At 39.0% G+C, this 14,432-nt stretch overlaps 1 protein-coding gene across 7 annotated transcripts in view; it reads left to right on the top strand.

The window, feature by feature from the left end:
• Window positions 1–14,432, top strand: part of rfx2 (regulatory factor X, 2 (influences HLA class II expression)) — a 42,448-nt gene that overhangs the window by 13,779 nt on the left and 14,237 nt on the right. For 2 of the 7 annotated variants that reach the window (XM_082187584.1, XM_082187586.1), the window contains exons 2-9: window positions 3,257–3,369; window positions 4,401–4,490; window positions 5,022–5,101; window positions 5,971–6,235; window positions 8,277–8,351; window positions 9,969–10,150; window positions 12,007–12,126; window positions 12,796–12,917. In XM_082187584.1, the coding sequence (XP_082043710.1) occupies window positions 3,265–3,369; window positions 4,401–4,490; window positions 5,022–5,101; window positions 5,971–6,235; window positions 8,277–8,351; window positions 9,969–10,150; window positions 12,007–12,126; window positions 12,796–12,917 (1,039 nt within the window). In that variant the 5' untranslated portion in view covers window positions 3,257–3,264. Of the gene's footprint in view, window positions 1–1,470; window positions 2,792–3,256; window positions 3,370–4,400; window positions 4,491–5,021; window positions 5,102–5,970; window positions 6,236–8,276; window positions 8,352–9,968; window positions 10,151–12,006; window positions 12,127–12,795; window positions 12,918–14,432 lie in introns of those variants that run through there. The other 5 variants (XM_082187588.1, XM_082187589.1, XM_082187585.1 and 2 more) reach the window with 4 other exon arrangements.

Genomic DNA, 14,432 nt, shown 5'->3' with positions numbered 1-14,432 from the left:
AGGGACAGCCCAGGACATATTTATAACCAATGCAGCACCCCTCAGGCAAATTCCTTTCTTTTAAAAGATCTAAGCACACTCTACTACTCAACTATTTACCCTCTGAGTTTTGAAGAAGCTTGTTGACGTTCTGACTCGTGTTTCCAGTCTGGTTCAGGTGAGCGTTAGACAAAGTCTGGGATTTGAACCAAATAACTCCGGTTGACTGATCCTGCAAGTCCAGTTGGAAAGCATGACTGTGACCATGTACACGCTTCTAACTGGTGTAAACAAACTGGAAGACTTCCAGCCTGGTGATGACTGGGTGATTACACCCACACATAATCTGTACCCGCAAATCCACAGATTTCCACAGAACTGGAACCCACGTCATTCATAAAATTCTACCAGCCACCACTCCTTGAGTTTTTGTTGATTTAAATATACAGCTAATTTGATTATGCCTTTAGCTACTGATAAGAGTTGTCACAGTTCCCGCTTGACACATGTTTGAATCTATTTGAATTCCTTTTAAAATCGACACATGTGGGCCTACTGTACTGATGTTCAATTTCAACACTGAATCTTCACTGAATCATCCTCACGAAGCCCTCATGGTCAAATGAAAAGTCATGAAAATTAGTGATGCATTGAAATTGAAAGTTTTCATTTAGCCACAAAAAAACGAAAGGGAAAGTTTTGTAATCAATTAATCAAATTTATTTAACATTCAGCGCTCATATATATAAATTAAGTTACCTCACGTTAAGGCAGTTTTACATAAACTTTTTCATTTTAATGATCAATATGAATATTTAAACATTTGTTAACATGACAGATTTATTAAAAAATACATTAAATAAGACAAATTATAAAATAAATTAAAATGTAATGTGGTGCATATATTTATCAAAATGCTCCTCTCTAGAGTTATTTTTTCTTGCTGATTAATAAGTTAATTGAATTGCTTAGCTGAGGTAAATGCAGCGTTACGTGATAGGTTTAAAGCTGTCTTATTGACATCTTTCCGCAGTTGAAAAACTGTGATTGATCGATAACATGAGACTTGATACATTTCAGTAAGTACTGTTACTTTCAACATTTCATGCTATAACTTGTAGTAAAGAGGAAGCGCTACTGCTTGAACTGAGGAGGCTACAACAATCTGTCACGCCACATTATAAAGAGCATTAAAACATTTTTTGACAGAATTTGAAAGCTGAGATTTTTTCATATCAAAAGTAACAAAGCACAAAGCTAATAAGCGCTAATTAAACGTCACCTTTTCAGTCAAATGATTTCGGCCTTCCAAAACTCTTTCAGCCGAAACCGGAAATTAATTTCCGGTCTGAATATTTTGCGTCACTAATGTAAATTAATAATAAAAAAATAAAAAAATCTTGTAAAAAGTAAATCTGCTCTAAAACATTTGTTGACAACAAATTTCAGAACAATCTCTATAAAATAAAAAACATAAGTTAGTCCTCAAGATGGACTCGAAAGGTATTGGAACACGCTGTGAAATGTTCGTTTAAAAGCCATGGATTTTAATGGATTTACACAGGATTGCTGTTTTGGTTTATAAAAACACATTTGTAGTGTTCTTTCTGCAGTATATTATACACCCAGAGGGCATCTGAGTTCATGCTTTTTTTTACTGAACTGATTCGTCCTTTGTCTTCATTACAATTCATTTATTTTCTGAAAACGAGGACAGTTAGGTTTTTCTCCAATTAATTTACCTTTGAATAGAGCTTCACACTTGAGAATTCATTATTTCTATTTTACTAATCTCAGAAAACACAATTAGCTTTTATTCTTTATTCTCTACTCCCAGTGGAAAACCTTAAGTGCCTGTAATTAGCATCCATTTTTTCCTGCAGAAATCAAGCGTATTGCTTGCCTTTTGCTCTATTTTCAACTTTAACAGCAAACTGTCAGTCAAGGGGTCTCTTGAAGCTCTCAGATCAGTCTCTGCTGCTGCATATTGGTCAGGATCAATGCAGGCGCACGTCGTAAACGCAGTTCTGGGACCTGTTGAGCACACTGGTGGGAATGATAAATGCGCCGTCGGACTGGTTAAGAGCTTATTTAGATGTACAGAGATCGGCTGCCCCCCGTAACTCGTTCTCCGTCTTTGAGTCTGTCTGTCTCTCCAGCACTCCAAAGTTCCTGTGTGTGTGTGTGTGTGAGCTTAAAAAAGAATAGCACAAGGGGAAGGGGGGTGGTAGAGTTAGGGATGGTTGCCATGGATCCCTCACCATAGCAACCAACAAACGTTTACAAAGCATTGAGGAATTTCCTCATATCAGCTGTATTATTGGAGCCCCTAGAGACGGACTCTCATTCCAAACAACCACTGGAGATCATCAGTGTCCTGGTGGGGGGGACCAGCCTCATTGCCATTTAGTTTTTTACCTCCTTTTTCTTTTCATGGTTGGTTGGGGGGGGGGGTTGTTTTTTCTGCCCTTCCACTTTTTCCAAAGTCCCCCTGCTCTCACCTCCTATTCTATCTTTTTTTCCGTGGGAGGCTGTCTGGTCTGTATTTGTCACTCTCTTCTTCTCTTTCCCGTTGTTGTGTGCGCCCATAAGAGTTTGGAGAGTTGCATCAGGATCTCGACGACAGCGACAAACTCAGTTCTTCTAACTCAATTCCCTTTCGACTGAACCGCGCTGCGGTTGTGATGGGATTGTTAATGTCTCCTTTGTTCTTTTCTCCATAATAGAGTTCAGAGGTGAGCGGCCTGCTGGGGATGCGGGTGACTCAGCCTGACTTGGCTAGGTTGAGCTCTTGGTCCTTTCGGAAAAGACGGTGTGAAAAGCCGCTTTGTATCCCACTTTTCCTGGCACATGCGCAGAGTTGTATTTCAGTGGGCCGCTCTTATCCTCTCTCGCAACCTGTTGGGGCTTAGTTTGATTGCTTTGTTTCTTTTGATGTGGCGAAATCAGCAGGGACCTGATGACATTTCAGTCATGATATGATCCTGACATTCTTTATACTTAGTGTTTAAGCATAAACAGTGAAATATTGTCATCTTTTACTCGTTTCTCAGTCATCTGCGTTGGTTTTTGGTGCTTTGCGCAATTATATTCTTAGCTTGAACTGATTTTGTTCAAATAAAAATTGACTGTGTGGTATTATACTAATGATAATCTACTTTTCCAAATAAAAACTTAAAATTATTAATTGTTGGCATGTTTAAACATTATCATGAGGGAATTCTTACAATATTAATAAAAACACATACTAATACTACATGCTATAACTATCTACTAGGAGGAACCATGCAGCGGTCAGAGGGCAGCTCAGAGTCGGCGTCCACTGTGGCGCTGAGAACGTCCACTTCAGCCCAGGCGCCGGTGGTTCAGCCCGTTCCCGCCTCGCAACAGGTAAGCAGGCTCAGCACTGATGCACAAAAGTAGCATAATAATTATTATTAAGGAAGCTCCTCCCACACAAGCAGTTTAATATGAAGATCTGAGCTGCTTTCGCTCTTGTCATCGTTCTGAATCTCTCTAAAGATGCTTTTCAATATGCACTGGATCCATCTGAAGCGATGAAAGATTTCTCCTCACCCACACCCTTCATCTGTCACTGAGACACTTTAAATGATTAGCAGCGACTTTGCGTGGTGCTGCTGTGGGAGATGTTGGGTTTGGATCAACCTCACATCCAAAGAAACCAGTCTTTATGTAATTTCGGTTAATATTTTGAGTAGAGCATCACATTTCCCTGGACAGCTGTAGAGGATTTGACGAAAACCAGCGATGAAGGAAATATAGACTTTCTGTACGTAACATTTGTGGTGCTAGCAGTCTGGATCAAAGACGACACTTGTATATACGAAACTTTCCAGTGATCTTTCTCAGGATCCTGAGGTCTTTTTTTTTATTTTATTTTTTATAAATGTGTGTATTTTGGTTTAACAAACCACCCTTCCACCCACCTTCCATTATTTAGACAAACAGTCCCAACCCAAGCTCACACCATTTGTTGAGCCAGAAGTTTTGGAAATGCCACAGTTGCATTGTCACGAAAATGGCTTACTTTAGTTGTCTCTCCAAAATAAAAGTAACTTCCCGTCCTTCTTGCACCAACATCTTTTCTCTTCTCTGATGACGTGTTTAATGACAACCTGTCACTCACATGAGATCACAGCAATAGCAAATGACAATGATCCTACGATCCAATCAATTCCCAGTGGACAAATATTTTTTTTCCCAAAGTCCCTTTTTTTTTTTTTGTTCATTCAAGAAGTACGTCTCAATAGCGAAGAAAAGACTATCGCAACATCCGTTTCATGACGACTTTAAACTTGGATAATTGCCTTCTAACATCGGAACGATTCCGCACCTCACCTTTTAAAGAGAAAAGGGTCTAATTTTTTACATTTGTGTGTGTGTGTGTCCCTCACCTGCAGCGTGTGTTAGTTCAGGCCACCGGCTCTTCCCAGAAGGGAGCTCAGGTGCAGCAGTTGCCAGTGCCTAGAGTGCAACAGGTCCCTCAGCAGGTACACACACACACACACACACACACACACACAGTACAGTCAATCAAACCCTGCACGCTCACTGCACATCCTGAGGACCCACAACACCTCTGGCTTATCTTTTGCCTCTCTACATATCTTTTTCACTCTCTTGTGTGACTATCTTTGTCTTTCCATCAAGCTTTTTATCTCCCAGTATACTGTCAGAACCCCCGAAATGCAGGCATGCTTTACTTTTCACACGTCATGCTTGGGTCGTTGCGACTAATATGTTAATAAGTAGTTTCCCGGTTCGACAGGGCGTCTCTGATTGTTGAGGCGAAGCTTTGTGCTCACTGCCCCCTACTGCCTGCAGCCTGCATACAGCTGTGCATCCCATTTCCCTTACAGAATCTGCATTAACACATCTCAGAACTCCTGCGGTGGTTACTTAGCTCCAGTCTGATCTCTCTCTCTCTCTCTCTCTCTCTCTCTCTCTCTCTCTCTCTCTCTCTCTCTCTCTCTCTCTCTCTCTCTCTCTCTCTCTCTCTCTCTCTCTCTCTCTCTCTCTAGGTTCAACAGGTTCAGCATGTGTACCAATCCCAGGTGCAGTACGTGGAGGGGGCAGAGGCCGTCTACCCCAATGGCACAATGTAAGCACCTATCAATCTGTCAATCAAAGCTGTGTTCAGTTCATCATTTTAGTAAGACACTAATATTTAATATATAACATAATTTATAATATTGGACCCTTTTTCATGTCAGAAAGACGAATTAATGACTTTCAAAATGGCTGCTTGATCATAATAAAAAAGGAAATTAGTAAATTTTTCAGGGGTCTTTTTAAGTGTTTAATGCCTTATTCTTCACGCTTTTTTATGGAAAGTGTTTCTTTTGGGGGAGATTAATAATGGCTGACTGTGTGTTTTTAAAATGTTTTAAATGTCCCCTTTAATTGGTCATTAAAGATGCTGATTCAGACATAGATGGAGTCCAGAATCAGATCAAAACTGCTTTTAAAGTCCCCCTGTAGTCAATAATTGTATCCATTAAAAATAATCTTTGATCACCAAAATGACACATTAAATGTTTTTCATGCCTTAAAATAGCTTGAATGTAACTCTACACCCTTGCCTCATTTAGTATACCCTGTTCTATGAATATGCAAATTACCCCGCCTCCACTCACTCGCACCAGCTCAGAGATCCACTCGTTGACGATCACACGTTGACATGATTGGTTACAATGTAGTTTGTGACGTCAGAAACACCAGCGATTTCAAACCGCGTTTTTGAGACTGTCTTTGGTTCACTGCAGTTTTAAGGAGAGACTTATGAATTTACACATAATTTGTCTTAAAGCATATTAAAAACACCACATAGACATATAAACAACATTCAAAGTTAGATTTTCACCACAGGGGGACTTTAAAAACTGTTGAAAATTTGAAGTCAAAGGATGTGCTTTGAAAGTTGAGGTTACATTAAACCCTAATCATTACTGTCATTCTCTGTTCCTTCAGTCGTACTGCATACTCATACAACCCTGAGTCCCAGATGTATGGACAGGGCAGCGGAAGCAACTACTTCGACTCTCAAGCAGGGGGAACTCAGGTTACCACTGTTGTCTCGTCTGCTGGTGGAGTGCCTGCCCACAGCATGGTGGGAATCGCCATGGACGTGGGCGGCAGTCAGATCATTTCCAGCGGCAGTGCCTACCTGATTCACGGCGGGATGGAGAGCGGCCGCCACCACACCTCTCACTCTTCACGCTCCTCATCTGCAATGGTACGGTCCGCTGTGCTAAAATCCCTCAAGACTGTTCCACTAGTGACATGGGAGGGGAGTTTTTAGTCTCAGTTACTTTGAGATCATAGAAAGTTATGGTTAGACTATTATATGGTCTAGATAAGATGTGACAGGAATGTTACGCTGGGTTACGCTTATGATCATGTATTTTAACAAATTTCAACTCATCCCTCAGGTTATAAAATCCAACAAAAATTGGTTACAGTACAAGGAAAGTCTGTGGGGCACTGGACTGCAGTGGAATAAGCATTAAAATACATATCTTTTAAGTATAGCTACAAAACCTAAACATTATTAATATGAGACTAGTTTTATAAAATCACTTACTAACATTGTTTTTGCAATGACCATATAGCCCATAAACTTAATATCTTTTGCATGAGATGTGCAAGGATACCAGAAAGAGGCTCTTTACCTTAAGAATCAAGTCAATAAAGCATAACTAGTAGATTACCTAGCTAGAAAAGTAGCTAAATTGAAATAAAATATCTAAATCTAAACTTTATAACTAGCTGCATTTTTGCTTAAAGGGGTCATGACATGGTTTTATTTATTTTTTATTTTAATGTTTCTTGAGGTTCACTTATAATGTTAATAAAGTTTTTGCACAAAAAACAAATCTATATGCAGAACATTTTTTTTTCAGCCCTCATTTTGAGCCGCTGTCTGAAATTATCCATTTTTTTAAAGGGCCATTTCTTTAAGGCTTGTCAGTAAATGGCCACTGTTATGATTGGCTAACGTCATTTGCATAGTAAAGAGTATCAAAACTTTCAGGATGTTTTATTGGTACAAAGACCTCGTATATGTCAAAAGATCAAGGGACATTTGATTTCTCATGTCATGACCCCTTTAAATCTCCCACAGAGTTATTATTTAATTATTTTTCAAATTGAAGGATGAGTCAAAATGACTTTCTGTGATAATCGGCAGCATGTCACGGATGATGTTGATTCTTACGTTCTTTAAGACAAAAGTGTTTTGCAATTCCGTGCATTTCTCAAAAAGTAACATCACAGATTTATCATGCAAACACATTTCTCCATTACCAATACACCATAGAGGAGAGATGACACACACTGTCATCAGAGTGTAGCTTTCTTTCCACAGTGTGCTAGTTTATGAGGTGGGCTGGAAACAGGGACAGGGCTTAAGGAGGCGACTGCCTTGTTTTAGCAGTTTTCACAGCCACTTGAGTGGCCTCCGAAACAAAGCAACCCCTGGGGCTCATTACCATTTGGCCAAGAGCCCTCGGGAGCCTTTTAAAGACTTGGAAGGATGCCTGTTTTTTTTGTTTTTTTTACCCTGTCTCTCTCTTTCTCTTTATAAGTTTTGCCACTCTGCCAAAACTCACTCTCTCTCTCTCTCCGCCTCTTTATATCTTTCTCTCCCTCTCTAATCTTTTCTTCTAAATCTCTTTTCAGGCCTTATTCTCTTTATTCCAACTTTTGAAATAGTATTTTTTTTTTTTCATACCCACTATGGAAGAAACAAGTCCGGTTCATAAATGCAGTAACAGAAACTTATAGGACCCCGGCTAATACCTGCAGAAAAACATGTTTATTTGAGTCAAATTAAATCTGCTTTTTCAGCATCACGCATCAAATGCGACCGTGTCTTCACAGAGGTCACGACCCCGCTAACTGTGTGATTTCAGACGTGGCTGGAGAGTTTGTCTCATGTGTTTGAGAGTAGCCTGACCTCACGCCCTGTGTGTGCGGCTCATTAACATATATGAGGCAGAGACAGGAAGAGTGGCGTAACCCTCCGAGTTCCTCACATTTGCATGCTTTTTGTCCACCCATAATGAATGTGGCTGCAAACACTGACAGACTGTAATGGAAATGCTCAAAGTCCGGCTGCAGCTAACAGACTGATTTCCTTTTTTCTTTTTTTGTGTGTCTTTTTTTGTGTGTGCCCCCCCCCCCCCCCCCCCTCCCCCCAACATTCCACCCCCCTCCATTTTTTTTTTCCTTCTCTTCCCCCGTTTCATGTCTTGCATGCTCCTACTTTTCCTCAGCTTGAAATGGCGATTGAAAACCTCCAAAAGTCAGAAGGGATTGCCACTCACAAAAGCAGCCTGCTCAACAGCCATGTAAGTCAAACTGGGAAAAAACTTTCTTGAAACTGGAACAAATCCTGAAAAAAAGGCTTAGTTCATCCTGCCTGCCTCTTCGCTTTGCTTTTCACTGCTGCTCTGAGCATGCATTTTCCAGAACAGCCCCTCGCTCTGTGTATTTTGGGTTTAAAGCGCCTCAGACCCCCTGCATTACACCACTGATTCATTCAACATCCCAGGGATCATTGTTGTATATATGTGTGAGATTTACCCCTGAACATCAAGCACTCAAATTTAATATTTAAGGATTTAATATTTTAAGAATTCATTTTATTTGTATTTTAGACTGACTCCTCAGCTCTAGGCAGTGAATATTTTATATTCTTTTCTTGGGTGAGCCCTGAGATGAGATTGATATAACAATGACATCAGTGTGTCAGTGGAGGGGCTTATTTGATCCTCACTGATTGGCAATTATTACTCCCTCAAAGTCTGTAGACTTGAGATTGTTTAAAACTCCCTCTCCCATGCTGTTCCTCCGAAGTCAGGAGGCCTTCACAGAATCTGCACCCACAGGGTTTGAATGCCGTTCATTCACAAAGTTCCACACACCCCTCACCCCTGACATGTTTATGAAATATTTGGCTAATTTGATAATTCTTTTAACTAACTTGTTTTTTTTTTAAGAAAAGGTTCACCTAAGAGTGGAAATTTTGTCATTTACTCACCTTCATGATGTTGTTGTTAACTAAAAATATAAAAAAATGGTTTAATGTAGCCTTGGCAAGCAACTAACTAATATAAAATAAGTTCTAAAATTACTATAGCTAAAATTGAAATAAAAAATAAATGAAAGCTAAATAGAAATGTCAAAATGACAAAAGCACATAATAAAATTACTAAAACAAAAGAAAATGAAAAAGAAAAGAAAAGCTAATTCAATATATTAATAAATATTATAAAAGTTTATAAATAAACTAAAATTACACTGTTTCAAACTTGTGTAACTTAGTTTCTTCTGTAGAAAACAAGGGAAAATGTGAAGAATGTACAATACAATAGCTTTGTGTGAGGAACAGAAAAATTAATGTATTTATGGAATTTCTTGATGTCTGCCCTAGCTCTCATTAGCTCTGCTAGCACATTCACAAATCATTGTTCGAGTCCCTTTGAACCTTTTCAGAGAATCCGATTATCCCGCGCACAAAACCCGCCTAAATTAATTCACAAATAAAACTGATCGGATTCTGAAGTTCAAGTCACTGTCACTGGAAAATAAATGACCAGTACATTCTTCAAAATGTCTTTGTTTTCCTCAGAAGAAAGTCAGATGCGTTTGAAATGACATGAGGGTGAATAAATGATGACAGATCTTTTTTTTTTTTGGGTGAACTATCCCTTTAAATTCCACATATTTCCTTACTCTCTGTGTAATAAAATGTGAAAGTGTGCAGATCCCATGACGGCCTTTTTATCAATCAAATTAATTTGGTAATGAATATGAGCTCTAACCTGTTAATTTGGTAATGAATACATATGCAGTATGTATGCAGAAGTGTTCTGTTATGTGTGGTTTTGTTTATGCTATTGTTTTGAATTTAAGCTTTCTTGAATATATACTGTTTTATTCATTGGTTGTTCGTGTGTGTACAGTTGCAGTGGTTGCTGGATAATTATGAGACGGCTGAGGGAGTGAGTCTGCCGCGGAGCTCTCTGTATAACCACTACCTGAGACACTGTCAGGAGCAAAAACTGGATCCGGTTAATGCCGCCTCTTTTGGCAAACTCATCCGCTCTGTCTTCATGGGCCTTCGCACACGCCGACTTGGCACCAGGTCAGACTATATAGAATTACCTTTGTGTCTTTTTTATGCAATCAAACAAAATGGTTTTGAGAGCCAAAATAATTATATTCTAACTAAAAAGTAAAAGATTGCAAAATCAAAAGGCTTCTTAAGACTTTTAATTGCAAAAATAAAGTAACTGATAACAAAGCTCTTTGCAGTGCGAGTAAATCTTTGTTTTTCTTTGTGCAGTTTTCATCACGCACACGCACAAATTTGCTCTCTGTTCTGCTGTCATATTTCAAAGGAAATAACCAGACATGCATATTCAATCGTGTGATTTTGGGATTCCCATGTTTACTTCATATTTCTTTAGAAAGAACTAAATTATGAGATCTGATGCGCTGGCTCTGCCTCTGTTCCGGGTCAAATGACTCAGACAGATGATTCGCTACTGATCTGTCACTCATATTACGTGGTCATAACTCGCACCCTTCTATGACTAAAATCCTGTCAATTTCCGCATTCTGTCTCTGTACATAAATAACAGATAGAAATAGATGTTTGTACAGATGAAACATGAAGATAATAAATAGACGATTACAACATTATATTGTTTTGATGTGTTTTTCAATTAATTTGCGGTATTTTTATGAGAATAAAGAATTATATGAGAAATGCTGAAGGTGTGGTGTTTTTGTGGTGTATTTCTGCTTATTTTATTATAAATCCACATTACATCACAATAATTTTGTACAAAGACAGGTGTTTTAAAGTGAGTTTTGAGCTTTGTCATGTAGATTGGAGCTAATGTTAACTATAATGCACCTGTTAGCAGGTGCGATAATATGACATGATGAATTTTGACAAAAATAATTTACATTAGGTCATAAATGTTTTGTTTTCTAGAAAGACATTTGATAATGTGGGCAAATGTATATTAGGATCAAAAGGAAATGGCTGAGAAAGTCTGCGCCGACTGGGCAGAAATTGCAATAGAGCAGCTGATTAGAGTTCAAGAGTTCATAAAACAGGTTGGTAGAGTGAAATATAATAAAACTTTGGATTCCATTAGTGTGTCATCAGCCATTGTCATATTTAATGCTCTCTTGAAAGACTGCACTGAAATGACTTGGCTTATTCAGCTGCATTATTTTAAGTTACATAAATGGTCCATAAAATTGTTACTGTAAATAATGATCAAAATTGATATTTTGTTAGGGCATTACAATGTGTATCTCACGGTGGGACCAGGCAGTGGGTGTGGCCAAAAGACTGTGCAAAACACGAATGACCAATAGCTACAGGTCTTTCATTCTGGTGCTTAGATGCCGCCCACTGAGACGCAGGTTCACTTGAATTCAAAACTTTTCAACACGCAAGCAAACAGTGACGGCAGAACAGAGAGCAAAGTTGTACATGCGTGATGAAAACTGCACAAAGAAAAACAAATAGGTACTTGCACTTTAAAGAGTTTTCTTATCAATTACTTTATTTTTATAATTAAAACAGCTTTTTATTTGCAACTTTTGTTTTTTAATTGCAATATATTTTTGTTCTCAAACACAGTATGTTTGATTGAATAAAAATACACAAAGGAAACTCCATAAGACTACACCACATAAATACAGCTATATAATCTATAAACTATAAATCTATAAGCTGTAAACTACTTTTACAGCTTATCCACTCTCAAAAGAAAAGCACAATCCAGTCTCGAAACCACAGCAGCACAGAGAAGAACATTTGCTGAGTGGATTTGCTGCAGACACTCATCTAATACCTAAAGAATGATCATGAGATGATGGTCTGAAATAAATGACGTTCAGTCTCAAATTGTGGTGTGTTGTTGCTGAAAAAAAAAAAAATGTGATCGCTCATTTTGTCTATGTGCATGTGTTTCTCAGGGGGAACTCAAAATACCATTATTATGGCATTCGTCTGAAGCCTGACTCGCCTCTCAACCGCTTGCAGGAGGACACGCAGTACATGGCAATGAGACAACAACCTGTCCATCAGAAACAGAGGTGAAATGAACATCCCCTCTCTCTCCTCCTCACTGGCATGCAATCTTCATGTCCCAGACTTCTTTGCCATCAGGATCACACATATCCTGTGTTTGTGTGCTTGTCTTACTCAATTGTTCAGATCCTGCTAGAGCTCTGGATTCTTCCCCCCCTCTTTGATTCATTAAATCCATGTCTAATTCTGTCCCACACTGGCTGAATAGATGGACACTCAGACCGAGTTTTATCTCAGACACAGAAAACGCAGCGTGGGTTTTGCGAACTTATTTAAACATTACAAATTAATTATTAAATTATAAAAAAATTGATGCAATTGATGCAGTTGTGAGAAATTTATAGGGAATAAATTATATTGATATTATTTATAGTAATAATTCTTATTGATCAATTCTCGCATGATTTTTCTAAATAAAATACATTTTAATATCCTTTTATTCAATAATTTTTTTCTTTTTAAAACATTATGCCGACATCCGGCTTATGACGTGATTCAGGTTCAAAACTATCAGAATTTTTTGCCATTGGAAATGCACAGAACACCTTCAGATTGGACACTGGCTCTGCAGCCTGATGGAAAATGATCTTCTCTTTCTTGCTTAGTCATATCATCTGTAATCCCCTGTAGTGAATTCAACATTAAGTCATTCTGTTGGTATTTCCTGTGTCCAGGTTTAAGCCCTTTCACAAGATGGATGGGATGGGTGACAGTCTGAACAGCGGCTCCCAGCACTCGTCCAGCACCCCTGAGCAAAGCGTGGCGGCCCAGAGCCAGCATCACCAGCAGTATATTGGTAAACCTCCTCCATGACTTTTTATACATTAATATATGATTTAATACATTAGTACTAGGGCTGCTCGATTATGGTAAAAATCATAATCACGATTATTTTTGGTCAATGTAATCCTTTTATTTTAAATATTTGGCATGTTTGTGTGCTGCTGTACGTGCGTCCCTGTGTGTTTAATAAGCAGAGTGTACGCGCGTCGTGGACCCGCCTATAGACGGACATTACTAACGTGCTCTTTAAATAACAAAAAAAATATTGCGCCATTGACTTTAGACCAGGTTTCAGTTGGTCAATGGCGCAGTCTATTTCTGTTGCCTCAAAATAGCAACATGCCAACAATGCGCCAGAACACCAGACCAGCACGCCCATGGGAGCACAAATGGGCGCAAATGCATTTTCTATTTAAACAACGTGGCGCAGGACGTGAAAACGATTACTGCGTCGGACTGAAACTTGCAAAAACCACTTGCATTGCGCCGGGTGTAAGATAGGGCCCTAAAGCTACTTAAGTTATTCAGTCAAGATCAGTGAGTTTTTCCTTGGTAATTTTTGTTTGATTATTGTTAATGACAGACTGCAGCAGATATACAGTATTAGGCTGCTGTCACTTTAAAAGCTAATGCACGGATCCACTATACCGTTACACATGCATTTTCTTCCTTACCTGTTTATGTTTACTGAAGACATAACCAACTGTGTTTATATGAATACTCTCCAAAAAGGCATTTTGACATTTTTTGTGTGTACACGTTTAGGCGCATATCCGAAGCCCATTTGCTTATCGGCATTCAGATCCGACTCGGAGTGCGCTCACAGAAAGCTGCCTGGGGAACAGTGTCTCTTTTGCGGCTTAAAGGGATGGTTCGGAGTAAAATCAGCCTAGGGTTCTTTGCACCATGACCTCGAACCAAACCCCCCCCCCAGAAGCCTTTTTTCCCTTGGTCAAACATTATTAAAGTTAGAGCTTATTTAGAGATATCAGCCGAATGGCTTACTGCAGGCGCTAATGGAACCTAGATTGTATCTTGTAAATTACCCCACTAATAATGCCCAGAATGGTACCAAACTTCTATAGTAGTACAAATATGTTCTGTACTTATAAAACGAGGCATTGGAAAGTTTACACTACATCCTTATGCATCGCTTTATGCCAGGACTTTTACGTGCTTTTCCCAAACCCCTGAAGTGACGTCGACGTCCAGGTTAGCGGTAGCATTAGCCATCAGGCAAGTGTTATTTAAATAAACTCCTGATGTACTTACAAACTTTACAATGCCTTGTTTTATGAGTACAGAACCTATTTGTACTACTATAGAAGTTTGGTACCATTCCGGGCATTATTAGTGGGGTAATTTACGAGATACAATCTAGGTTCCATTAGCGCCTGCACTAAGCCATTCGGCTGATATCTCTAAATAAGCTCTAATTTTAATAATGTTCGACCAAGGGAAAAAAGGCTTCTGGGGGAGTGTTTGGCTCGAGGTCATGGTGAAAAGGACCCTAGGTTGATTTTACTCC

Source organism: Leuciscus leuciscus (assembly GCF_965113295.1).
Source record: "Leuciscus leuciscus genome assembly, chromosome: 13".
NCBI lineage: Eukaryota > Metazoa > Chordata > Actinopteri > Cypriniformes > Leuciscidae > Leuciscus > Leuciscus leuciscus.
The sequence above is the reverse complement of the archived record's forward strand: the minus strand, read 5'-3'. Positions and strand labels throughout refer to the sequence as shown.